Genomic DNA, 14,001 nt, shown 5'->3' on the forward strand with positions numbered 1-14,001 from the left:
GCATAGCATAGAACCGAATATGATTCATATAGCACAGTACCAGTTTCTTAAGCATAGGTATTCTTTATAAAATTACATGTTATGTGCTAACTACATTTTATGTTGCACTACTGCCATGGTGCTAAAGAGAAATTATTCAGATTTATGTATCAGTCCCTAAACAGAGATTATCCCCAGTTTGTTCTTTATACCTGAAGGGTTCTGGAACAAAGGGAAATTGTTTAGTCTAACTGTTGCTTTCTTGCTTTTTGTAATCAGCTTTTGCACCAGAGAAATTTTATGCAAGCTTGGGAAACATGTACATGGATGTGATGTACTGAAGGAGGGAATAAGGGAGTGTACAGGAATGATTGATGTCTTTCTTATGATGTAATGGCTCTGTTGTCTGATTTTCATTGGCTAACAAAGTTTATAAAGCAATGCTATCAATTTTCTAATGCATGGCACTTCTGGATGTAACTCTGCCAGCGTTCCAGATTGTTGGCCACCCAGCTGATTAATTTGATCAAATAAAGTGTTGCTTGATCAAGAAGTCTCCGCTTGGGTTATCTGATTAGATTGATATAGTATCTCAAGTTCAAGTAAGGGACTGGGACCTTACATACCTACATTTTAAAAAGATGGCTATGAATCAATTTGTATAGCATTATTACAACCACAGATTTGCATGCCATTTTCTTTATCCAGGAATAGCCATCTCTGCTGTTCTCTATATTGTGTAGGCTGTAACTTGCATCTTTTCAGCATAATTCCCAGCCACTAGCAATCTTTGGATAACTGAGAGATATAATTCAGTCTAAATGATTTCTTTGGGAACACTGTAAATGCAGCTTCAGGTGGGTAAAACATCTCCTCAAATTCAGAGGTTTCCACAGGTAGGGGGAAAAATTGTGAAGGTAGGATGAGAAAGGAATGCTGAATAGTGAATCCAGATTTGTTTCTCTGATTTTTTTTTCTGAGAAAGATTTTGGATATTTAAGTCCTGTTCTTCATTATCATCATACAGCCTATCAGAGGGGAAAAGATGGAATTCTGTCTGAAAAACCATTTCCTTGGGATGGTGTTTAAGGTAGAAGAAATAGTTCAAAGCCTTCCAATATTTCAATTCAAACAAAATTCACATGGAATAAAATTTATTGTTATGCTAAATGATAGTCACAGAGTTACAAAATGTTTATTAGAATTTAAAGTTGTCAACATTTCTCCATAAAGATGATTTAAAAGCTTTAATTTGCATTTGACTCCAAATAAATAAATGCAATAATTTCTTTGAAGTTCAAAGCTCTTCTGCTAAAGTCTTCCAAAGAACAATATCTCCCTCTAGTGTTTAACTACAATTATAAATTTATTTTATAGATGTTGAAAAAACTATGGTATCTGAATGCCATTCCACTTGTTAATCATTTCATTTAAATTGACAAGCACTCCTAATAATATTAGGACATTGATTGACAAAGTCACTAAAAACTTACAGCACTTTCAACAGCCTAGAAAAGGACTGAGATTCCTAAAAAGGACTCTGGTCATCTCTGGCTATCTCTTATTATATAACAGCAAATGGATTAAACCAATGATTTATTAAGAATTGAATGCTCTCCTTCATCTCCTTCATCCCCAATTCAATTTAATTGTCTAAAAAGGCAGCATAAAAGTAGAGAAAGAAAAATATCACATTAAATACACACACCCTAAAAAAAATATCCTGATACTGAAAAATTCCTCTAACTGAGGAAAGGCACAACTAGCACACAAGTTGATTCTGTGCAAAGGTCTTCCTGGCCACAGCTGCTATCTGCTCTTTGCGTTGTGCACCAGTTTTGACTGAGGAGGTACAGCCCTATCCAACACCAAAGATGATGACATCTCCAACTCAAGGGTTCCAAACGGCCATAGCCACTCAATGTTTTTAGGATTGAGCCAAAGTCTGTTCTGCCATGTCCAGACAACTTCCAGACAAGGGTCAATACACTAACAGCTTCACCTGTGCATTTTAGCCTAGAGATGTAAAGTTAGATATCATCAACATACTGTACTGATAATAGCACACCCCGAACTGGTGGATGGCCTCACCAATGGTTTCATGTAGATTTTAAGCGGGAGAAAGAAGGGCATTGAACCATGAAGCATCCGACACATGAGGACCCAGACACAATTTCTTTTCCCCTGTCAACACTGACAGGAACTGGCCACTGAGGAAGGAGATGAACTACTGGAGCACAATGCCTCCTACTCTTAACTTCTGCAGCCAGTTGTGGTTAATAATTTTGAAAGCCACTAGGAAAACAACTAGGAAGGATGCACCCCATCCCAACTCTGCCAAAGGTCATCAGTGGGTATGGGTAATGCTGTCTCTTTACTGTATCCTGGCCTGAAGACAGATTAAATATCTTACTGAAGAATTTTTTTAAGTATCTAGTCATATTTGTGAATAATTTGAAGGGTAACCCTAAAATTGGTAATGCTGTTAACTGAGATTGTTAACCCTAAATTCAAGGAAACGTTTTGCATATTGATGAATCAATTGAAAACAATTACAAAATGCAATAGTCTTAGTGTATAGCTATAATGAAAATCAAAATAGGTCACAATTGCTTAAAAAAATTACCACATCCTCCCTCAAAACAAGTTGGATAAAGAGGAAATTAATTAAGTGACTTGTCTAGACTGCCTAATGTTAGTTAAAGTCAAACGATAAAATAAGAACGAAGACATGGACAAGGAAATACAAGCACTAAAGAAATGTACCAGCAGGGGAGTAAAAGGGATTTCGAAAAATGGGATTTGATATCTTTCATCCACCAACAAAAAAACAACTTAAATAAAAAGTAACTGGAACCAAAGAGTCAGCTGAGTATTCAAAGTCATACGGAAATTGCTAAACTGCCACATTCTATTTCACTATAGAAAATATAGAGCAAGTGTTTATGCCAAAATCAATAATTTTGGGAAGAGGCACCAAAAAATTAAGACAATAGTCTTTGATGATCCACCAAAATTTGTAAAGCATCTTTAAACTGGCCTCTGTATTAGGAAATTGCTGAGGCAAGTGAAATTTCAGCTCTCAGATATTCATTTTCCAATGTCTGAATAGTATTATAATTATACAGCTGTTGCAGAATTTACAGAAAATTACAGGGCAGCTAACTCGATTCAGGTAAATTGGTGAAAAGAATTAAAAGTACTTATCAATCATATGGACATAAAAGGGCAAATCCTGCTAAAAAGAATCAATATAGCTTCTTTAATGGTGCAGCCTGATCTACTAAGCTATTGGAGTTATTTGGTAAGTGCCAATAAGCAGTGAAAGAAAGCATATATAATTTATTGAGAATTTCAGTAATGCTTGTGGCAATTGTAAAAATGATTTTCTGTACTGAGCACTGATCATCTTCAGCATCATACAAATATGCAGCTTAGGAAAATATGATTAAGGAAAGACTGTAGCAGTGTCTCCAAGTTATAATATATGTTTCCAAATCACTAATTAGTCTTAAATGCTGCTATGATTCTGATTGATCATAAGCCATGCTCCATGAAAATACATTAATCCTGCATAAAACTAGCTTTAGATTATTCAGTTGTTAAGTGAGTTTTGCCACATTTTACAACCTTTCTTGTCACAGTTGTTAAGTGAATCACTGCAGTGTTAAATTAGTAACATGGTTGTTAAGTGAATCTGGCTTGCTCATTGATTCTGCTTGTCAAAAGTTTGCAAAAAGCAAAGTTTTAAACCAGAACAATAGAACTGGAAGCTGAAGATTGACAGGTGTTTCTAGTGGTTAGTTAGGCTGGTTGAAAATTATCATCAGGTTATAATTTTGGAGAAATTATTAAATATATGGTATAATCATGTAAATGCTAATGAATTGTTTAATTTTAATTGCATTGTATTCTTATTCCGACTTCTGGGATTGTTACATTCAGCATGCCAAAAGTCAAGAAAGTTGCAAGCCCATGGAACAGAGCGTTAAGTGGTAGAAAACATTTTTACCTTTTCAGAGAAATTTCCATAAAGATGAGGGATGCTTTTATGTGTACAAAAGTAAGGAGTAGCTAAATGGACATAATAACATAAGTTGCCTGAAATCGCTGATTGCTGTCCATTTAAAGAGGTAAGAAAATCAGATGTATAAAAAAGAAAGACATGCAATCAGACTTGGAGAAATAGTTTAAAAAAGCAAAGCCAGCTGGTCTACTGACCCACAGCAGTAAAAACAAATACAGAATCCACAATATACAGAAACTGACAAGAAACAGTAAGAATAACTATTGTCTAATCAAATCACCACTGGGAGAATTCAAAAAGAACCACAGAGCCTATAGGTGCTTATCTGAAGAGGTCCATTTCACTTCAGTTCTTCAATCAAGCTATCATTTCTTGGTTTTGAAATACGATTTCCCCCCTTCTACATGCAAACTGTATGCACAGAAAGTATATTAAGCACATGGACTATTTATAATGAGTATAATTATTCACTAAGGCTTTTGGGTAAGGAAAGGGCTAACACTTTAAAGGCTGATTCGAAAGAAAGTGGAAATTTACTTGTCAAAAGAATTTTCATGGTTCAATTCCACCTGTCTTTTCGTGCAGTCTTTTCGTGTTCCTTGGCTTCATTATATAATTTCTTCAAATTAGAATTTTTTAAAAAGTGTTTTTGCTGAATTTTAGGTTTAATGCCATTACATTGTACTCATGATAGTTTCTGAAATTTGTGAGATTGCCTTATTAATATCCTCATTATACAGTAAATCATAGTGTGGGAAAATTCAATAATCAAGATTACCTCCTCCAATATTTATGTTACTTTTATGAGGAGAACACACAGAACTTTTCTTAGCTTCTGCATGTAATCAGAAAATGGAGTTTCTAATCCATATATTCTCAGCACAATTATATAGAAATATAAAACAAAGTATTAATTAAATAATAATATAAAAGAATCTGGAAAATTAGGATATATACAAAATAATATCATATTAAAAAGCTTCCTTGCTAATGTAAAGACACATCAATTAACCCACAACAAATCAAAAGGTGAAAGACAAAACACAGCAGCACAGCACTGCGGACTATCAGGTGGTATGATAATTATTTTAGCCAAACCTGGAACATTCCTAATATTTTGATATTCCAAATACCGGGACTATAGTAAAGAATACCACATGTAACTTTCACACACATATTTATCCAGAATCATAGTAATGTCAGCTCAAAATGCAACAATAATAAGAGTATTCTGTATTTTTATAATGTTACATAGAAACAGAAGAAAAATGTTAAATTATATAGATGATCCAAGAACAGAAAATTAGCATCAGTATGACTGAAACTTTTAAAAACATTTACCAAGACACTCAAAGTGTATTCTCCATCAAGGTCATGGAGAGATGGTCAACCATATATGCTTACTGTTTAAGGATTTTTTTTTATCCTTTAAGACTATCTTTGCTGTTATGTGCTGTCAGCTTTGTCAGAAGATGAAAACATCTGCCTAGAATGTCTATGGAGATATTTGCATCCTTGATTTAGGTGACCCTGAAGGCACCTAAATCAAGTGGCCCAAGTGGCCTCAATGGTCCTCAGAGAGAGCTAACAACCAAATGACTGCAAAGAAATACAATCCTTCCATTCCCCCCCTGCCCCCCAATCCTGTAAGAACCTATCCTTCCATCCTCCCACCATCCAATCACAACTGATGAAGCTTCTTGGATGAAAAGTGAAATATCTTCTTCTTCCTCAAAAAACAGTCCAGTTGCCTTGTGAAAGAAAAATACAAGCATCTTTGAGACATCTCCCAGAAGTGCTATACAGTATTATGATTTCTTTCAAGAAGCTATATTGGTAATGGCCTTTGATTAGGCTAAACTGGTACTAAGATGATACCTCTATTGTGCTATTGACTATAATGAACAAACTCAGTTTTACCTAACTCAGCTCTCATCTCTTTTACACACATACATACACACTGCTCCCTGTTTCTGCCCTTTCTCCCCCTATTGTACATGTGAATGCACACTCATACCCAGGCACTGTCCTGGGCCTTGTCAGCTTCTTCTGTTCCTTTCATTTTACTTCCATTCCTGCCTAGAGTTTTGATGCACTGATTTGCCTCCCTATCTCCCCCCCCTTTTTTTTCACTCTTTCTCTTCCCCACTCTCTCAGGAGAAGACGGAAGCTTCCACATTTTACAACAGTTCGAAGTACTTTACAAGCTGTCAAGCACTCCTTCTGGGGTGCTTCTCAACAAACCAACAGCAAAGCTAGGTACACAAATGCAATTTTTTAAAATTATAAGTGCAAAGGAAAGTCTGGTGTGATGTTGTTGTTACCATATGCACCATTACAAAAGTTGTCTTTACTTGTTCAGTGACTGTTCAAAATTATAACAACACTAAACGGACTTGTGACCAGTCTGCAAAGTTGCAGCTGTCACAATATCCCCATGATCAAGTGATTGCAGTCCAGGCACTCAGGCATCCACCTCATGACTATGATGTTGCACTAAGAAGTGGTCACATGATTGCCATTTCTGACCTTCCCTGCCAGTTTCTCACAAGCAAAATCAATGGGGGGCAGGGAAGTTTGTAAGTTGCTTCCATAAATCACTCCTGCTGATTTTTCTCTCAACAAGGCACACTACAGAGTAGAAAACCCCAGGGATCTTGTACTCTATAGCACCCATTCAGCTGCTTGCACTGCACAGTGGGGTCTAGGACAATTCACTATGGCCAACTCATCATGGCCAACTTGCCACGACCAACTTGCCTCCCTAGTACCCTTGCTGACTATCCAAGCTCCTCAGTAGTCATCTGCAGCAGTTCCCCCTCCAAAACCCCTCCCATTCCTTTCCTTGAACTTCCATCTCTTTCTGCTTAACACCCACATGGTCCTAGTATTATGACAACAACCCAAACTGCCGTCACTAAGCAATATGGTCATGTGACATTGTGCTAAATTTATGACTGCATCACTTAACAACAGCAACCTGTCCCAACTGCTGTCATAAATCAAGAACCACATGTATTGCCAATTAAAAAAAAAACTAATCTGCTGAGCATAAGCCGTTACAGACTGTTCTGACTACATGCAACAATCCACAAAGGACAGACACGACAATGCAAATTTTTAAGGGATATCTAAGGAAAATGAAGCAAGTGACTGTGCAGGACATGAAGATTCATTGAATTCAGAGGATCTAGGGTTCAAAAGAGCCATTTAGGTGATTACATTTAACATTCAAAATTATGAGTGGAGAGCAATCCAACGATGACTTACCAGTGCTGCTTTGGATGGTCCTCACAGTAGTGGTTGTGCGAGGTGGAGATGAGGATCTCAAAGACAAACATTCATCATCTTGGGAACAGCCTTTTTCGATTGCTCTCACATAACTGTGGCTCCTCATGCGGAAACACCCAGGCAAACCGTCTAGATCCCGAAGATGACGGACTCTGAGATCAAGCGACTTATGTCTGAGTGTCTGACTAAGTTTGACTGGTAAATGAAGGTAGAGTGAGTGGACGTCCGTTTTTCGTGTGTCGAATTAACATGGGTTAATATTGCTTATCTTTCACGTTAGACATCATGGTATAATATCGTCCTTCTTCTCCCTAGTTTTGTATATTTTCCCATTGTAAAGAATCACAAAATAGGGTAAAAGCTATATAAATCATTTCTTTTTGGGGTTGTAGGTTTTTAAAATATATAAGGATATAAGTGAAATATTTTCATGTTCCATTACAAATAGAAATATCTTTATTTTTTGGTTGTCTACAGCATGATGCAAACTGTCCACATTGATTACAAAACTACCAAACAAAGACATGAAACCTTAAATATGCCAAATGTTTTAAGTCAAATGCCTTACATGTATTTGATGTCAAAAAATCCACCTGGATTTTTTTTTTAAGCATGTCATCCAAGGGGACAGGAATCAATAAAATAAACGCAATGAAAGTGTAAACTGATATAAGGAATTCATGATTAAATAATAGTAAATACTTAGTAGACAAAAAAGTGACAAAATACTGATGACAAATTACTAACAGTGTTTAGTATATTTAAGGCAAACATTTACAGGTGGTCCTTGACTTACAACAATTCATTCAACAACTGTACAGTTACAGTGATATGAATGAATGATGGCTATGACTGGTCCCTGAAGTTCTCATTGTCTCAGCATTCCTGAAGTCCTGTGATTGCAATCAGAGTGCTTTCCAATTATGACTGTTTGCCAAGTGTCTAATTACTATATGATCACCACTTACAATTTTCCATGCCAACACCCCCTTAAAGTCAAAGGTAAAATATAACTGCAGTGATTGCCATTCCTATGCGATGATGGTGCAGTTTGCAACCACATTGCTTATCAACAGAAATTCCAGTCCCAATTGCTGTTGTTAGTTTAGAACTATCTATATGTCAGTCACTCACAAAGTCCTCCACAATGGCTTTTGACTATTATCATGACATGCATTATACAATATATAGATTTTTAATCATGTTTTTGCTATTGTTCAAAATATCTTTATGCTGAAGATGTACCCAGATCTTTCATCCCCTATGGACTGTTTTTTTCAGGGTAAAATTACAGTGCAAACAAGCAATGAACAATGGCAGCAATATTTAAGAGAAAATAAAATGAAAATAATTATGGTATGTCTCTTTATGGCTTTTCTGTTTGACTTGCCACAGACTTCACTACAAGCACTGCTAATAGTCTCTGTAGGGTGTCTGCACAGAAAAAATGCAAATGTTGGAAAATCATTACTAACATAATGTTTCCTATTTGTCCAAAAACTTGCAGGAAAATTAGGTGCAGAATATTTATTGTTCCTCTTTAAATTCTAAATGATAAAATTCTGAACATGCTACTAAGATCCAGCAGTGAACCTCTTAAACCCTGAGTAAATTATATGCTGCAAGTTGCTACTTGGTGACATAAAAGCCTATGAACCAATTGAATTTCAAATCTAAAATAAAACTGACAGATCAGTTATATTCAAAGACAAAATGGAAGTCAACCATGTAACAAGCTATTATGTCACAGGTTTCTGTTAACTTCACTATCCATCCTAAAAATGCCACAGCTTTGCTTGTGGTTTAGTGAGGAAACTATTTTGTATGAATATAGAATAATCTCTGGGGTTCTCTCTATGTGGATTTTTAAAAAGGTTCCTTAATATAATTTTTTTTCTTCTCAACTGCTTTCTGTCAGGATTTCAAGTTCCTGCCTACTACTTCAATGGTGGGTGTATTAGTAGAACTAGGAATAAATTATTCACAGTATTGCCAGCTTGCCTAGATACCGAAAGGAACGTCTTGATTTGTGGCGTACTGTCCAAAATGTACAAGAACCAACTGGCACTGTATACTACAAAAAATGTTGTGATTGAATAATGGCTGAATAATGATTGAATAATGCTAGAATGGGTGGAATATGCCAATATCTATGGTCCTGTCTGGTGACTACCATAGTATATGGAAAATTGCAACTTTGAATTTTGATTGATACAGAATATGAATTGAAACAAGGAAAGGAAAACCAATTGCAATATTGTATGTCTGTATCACTAACATAAAAAGAAAGGGGAACAATGTAATAATCTAAATGAAGGCAGTCTGATTTTTGTAGACTAAAGCTGATAAGATGTAAGTTTAATTATAAAAGAAAGCAGTAAAAGTTATATTAGAAAGTATGAATTAATACCATCTAGGTTGTGTGGTAAGCATGAAAACAGGAGTTTGTAAATTGGAGTCCCTTGAATGTTTTGCTCTAATGAATGGTGATAAATAACTAAAAATTGTGCAATAATACTGAATGTTTAAGATCCATAGGGAAAAATATTCTGTTAGGTGACATAATTGGATGGCTGGAAGACAAGACAAGAGGGAATGCTAAAAATAACTGAGCTATTTGTAGTCTAAGAATGAATGAGATTGATGATTGGTGTGTTTAGAAAAAAATCTATTTCAAATACAGTGTTTAAGAAAAAGATTATCAGGCTCAGTTCATGTATATACATGTCAAAGGAATGGATGTGATTCTTAAATGAGTGGCTAATTTATTTGTTTATGATGAAAATCTGATATAATTAGTAAAGGATATAATGGTGGTGCAAGGTGATGAATGCAGGAAAACTGTTTTTCAAAAGTGTCAAGTGGATCTTGGGAAAAAATGATTATGAAAAAAGAGAACAAAGTAAAAAAAACAACAACTAGAGTGAAAATAGAACCCTAGTAGGAAAAGACAGTATGACTCTCAATAAAATGATTTGAAAGTGGATGTAAGGAAAGAGAATGTGAAAGATGCATGAAAAAAGCAAAAAGAATTATACTGGCGAATATCTGTAGCTCCGGTGTAGGATGAGGGTGAAGGTTCATTCTCCAAACTTGCTTGTTGATTTCTGAACATTTCGTTACCAGGCTAGGTAACATCTTCAGCAGAGTTTAGAGGATGTTAGTGTCAATGTTCTTCTGTTTATAAGGGCTTCAGGTGTGGGTAAGTCAAGTGAAGGTCTTGTGATGGGTCTTGTGATCATGGAAATGACAGCCAGAATTTTCCAACCCATAGAAATAGCAATAGTCCAAAAACCCACAGCCAGACTCCGCAAGGAATTATCCAGAACCAAAGACAAGATACAGAAGGACGAAAGAAACAATGTAATCTACAAAATCAACTGTAACAATTGCAACCAATTCTATGTGGAGTAAACATCATGTCAATTAAAAACCAGGATCCATGAACACTGGCTAGCAATCAAATGCCACAATCCCAAATTCTTAATCTCTACCCACATTGACACGAAACAGCACCAGTTCGATTGGAGCAACGCAAAAATCATCGGCCATGCTACTACTGCCAAGCTTGTGAGTTCATTGAAGCCTGGCGGTCCACAAGCAGTTCCATCAACAGACACATTGACCTACAACCAGCCTACGAACCCCTCATTTAGAGATCTGCATTGTTTGCAGAGACATCCACAGGGGACTTAATAAGAAGTGGGTGATAAAAAAAACGGTCATATCATTACACCACAAGTTCTATCCACTTTATATATGCATTATGATGTTGTATACTTATGAAAAATGTGGTATCTGCAGTGTGGCAGGTGATACTGTTTGGTCATTTCCACAAAAGTTTTGAATCCTCCAGATACCTCAAATTTTGATATACATGAGCCATCTATATTTCTCTAGCCAGGCAACATCTTAAATAAATGGATCAAATATTTCATTTCCAAGGCACATTGAAAGCATAGATCTGTATGCTCAATGTTTCACCTACATTAATTGGCTTTCATGTGCAGGAATGTTTATGAAAATATGTTAATTCAACAAATAATATGTGAATAATTAAGGGTGTGTTATTGTGTGCAAACCTATAATCTTATATTTCATGGATCAATGATGGAATTGACAGAGGCAATACAAAGACAAAAAAACGAAAAAAACACCGGGACCAGATGGACTCCCGGCAGAGTTTTATAATATAAATGTTTACAAGATACATTAAGTTCACCATTGAAAAATGTATGTAATGAACTTCTATTACAGGCAAAACTCCCAAATACATGGATAGAAGCTAATGTTATTTTGATACCAAAAGAGGACTCAGATCTGACCCAGATCAAAACCTATAGACTGATATCACTACTGAATGTAGACTATAAAATCTTCACTTCAATAATAGCTGAGAGGCTGAAAATATTTTTGACTGAATTTATACACCCAGATCAAAATTGATTTTTGCCAAAGAGACAAATAAAAAATAATTTGAGGGTAATACTAGATACATTGGAATATTATGAACTTCATCCAGGGAAACAACTGGCACTAGTATTTTCAGATGCCCCAAAAGCATTTGATAATGTTTCTTGGCAATTTATGATTCAACAACTAAAAACAATAGACTTTGGTCAAAACTTTATAAATACGATTCAGACAATATATCAGAAACAATCAGCAAAAGTAATTGTAAATGGGGATTACACAGAGAATTTTGTTATATGAAAAGGCACAAGACAAGGATGTCCATTATCCCCATTGCTATTTATCTTAACTTTGGAAGTTTTAAATAGAAACATTAGGCAAGATCCAGAAATTAAAGGATTGAAAATAAAAGGTGAAACCTACAAACTGTAAGCATTTGCAAATGATTTGGTATTCATTCTAGAGGAACCTTTAGAGACAATTCCTAAACTGTTGGAAAAAATAGAACAATTTGGAGAGATAGCAGGATTAAAGATAAATAGAGAAAAAACTAAAGTGATAGTTAAAATTTTTACAGATAAACAACAACAAAAGAAATTATCAGAAAAATAGAATTGCAAATAGTTAAAAAGGTCAGATATTTGGGAATATATTTGACAGCAAGATGTTCAACAATAAAAGAAGATAATTACATTAAATTGTTAAACCAAATAAAGCTTGATTTGGAAAAATGGAAGAATCTTCAACTGTCAATGTTAGGAAGAATTGCTACGGTGAAAATGAATATATTACCAAAATATTATTTTTATTTCAAACGATACCTATAAAACTGGAGAAAAATTCTTTGAAGATTTAAACTCTAATTCAAAAATTTATCTGGCAAGGAAAGAAAGCTAGAATTAAACTGAAAATGTTACAAGAAGCCAAGGGAAATGGAGGCTTTGGCTTGCCAGATTGGGTTTTATATTACCAAGCATCGGTGTTAACATGGATAAAAGAATGGATAACTCTTAAAAATAAAAGACTGCTGTATCTGGAGGGACATTACCTGTCACTTGGTTGGCATGCTTTTCTATGGTACAGAAAAAATAAAATACATAAATACTTCCAAAACTACTACATTATAAATGCATTATTATTAACTTGGGAAAAAAATAAAATGTAAAATTTATTTGAAAATTCCAGAATGGCTTTCAACAATGAAAGCATTCATATATCCAAATCTAGTCAGTCTGGATAAAATATGGACATACAAAAATATTCTAAATTCTGGAAGGGAACTTAAAATCCAGGCAAGAGATGGAAAATCAGGGCATCGATTTAACATGGTGGTCACAGTTAAATGCAAGTCAGATATGATAAAGATATTAAACAATATGGATTTTACAAAGAACAGATTATGTTTGATCAGACATTATGAACTTCTGATGAAAAGTTAATTAAAAATGTACAATTTCTTATTAAATTTCAAAATGGAAGATGAACAAGTAAAAGAGACAATGATAGTATGGGCAAAGAATTTTGGATATAATATAGACTTAGAAAAGTGGCAAAGTTTGTGGGAAAGAAATTATAAATTGACAATGTCAGCTTCATACAAAGAAAACTTATATAAAATGTTTTATAGATGGCATTTGCTACCAACAAGATTAGCAAAAATGTTTAAAAACATGTCACAGAAATGTTGTAAATGTAAACACAAACCAGGTACTTATTATCATATGTGGTGGACATGTGTTAAAGCAAGGAGATATTGGATATTCTAGCACTTGGTTAGAAAAAAATGTTAGAGAAACACATAGACTATAAACCTGATTTTTTTAATTAGGTATAATGCCAGAAAAACTTGATAAGCAAAGTACATATTTGATTCTACATGTGATAACAGTGGCAAGAATTATATTTGCACAATATTGGAAGAACGAAAAAATACCACCAGAAGAAGAAATAATCAAAAAAATATTAGACTGTGCGGAAATGGACAGACTTACTTTAAGGTTGAAAGAAAAAGAAGAAACAGAATATTTTCAAACTTGGAACCTATTTTATCAATGGTTAGAGAAAAGAGTTAGGGATTAGGAATTTAATTTGTATTAGTGAATAAGATACTGAGACAACACATTTTTGCTGAATAATTATTATTGAACTCTGTTAAAAATAATATTTTTTTTAAAAAAATAATTAGATATGATTCTAAACACAATTAAAAAAAACAAGTTGGTCAAAAGCTAAACAAATGGACAGAGGATCTGAAGATACTTCCTATCAGGGATGCCATCTGGTTTATAGCC

At 34.6% G+C, this 14,001-nt stretch overlaps 1 protein-coding gene across 1 annotated transcript in view; it reads right to left on the reverse strand.

Annotated features, from left to right (window-relative positions):
* DLGAP1 (DLG associated protein 1) overlaps positions 1-14,001 on the reverse strand; it is an 88,861-nt gene that overhangs the window by 29,902 nt on the left and 44,958 nt on the right. Inside the window, exon 5 of the mRNA XM_015823193.1 lies at positions 7,277-7,420. Within this exon, the coding sequence (XP_015678679.1) occupies positions 7,277-7,420 (144 nt within the window). The remainder of the gene's footprint in view (positions 1-7,276; positions 7,421-14,001) is intronic.

Source organism: Protobothrops mucrosquamatus, unplaced genomic scaffold, assembly GCF_001527695.2.
Source record: "Protobothrops mucrosquamatus isolate PMUCROS unplaced genomic scaffold, P.Mucros_1.0 scaffold1795, whole genome shotgun sequence".
In the NCBI taxonomy this organism is placed as follows: domain Eukaryota; kingdom Metazoa; phylum Chordata; class Lepidosauria; order Squamata; family Viperidae; genus Protobothrops; species Protobothrops mucrosquamatus.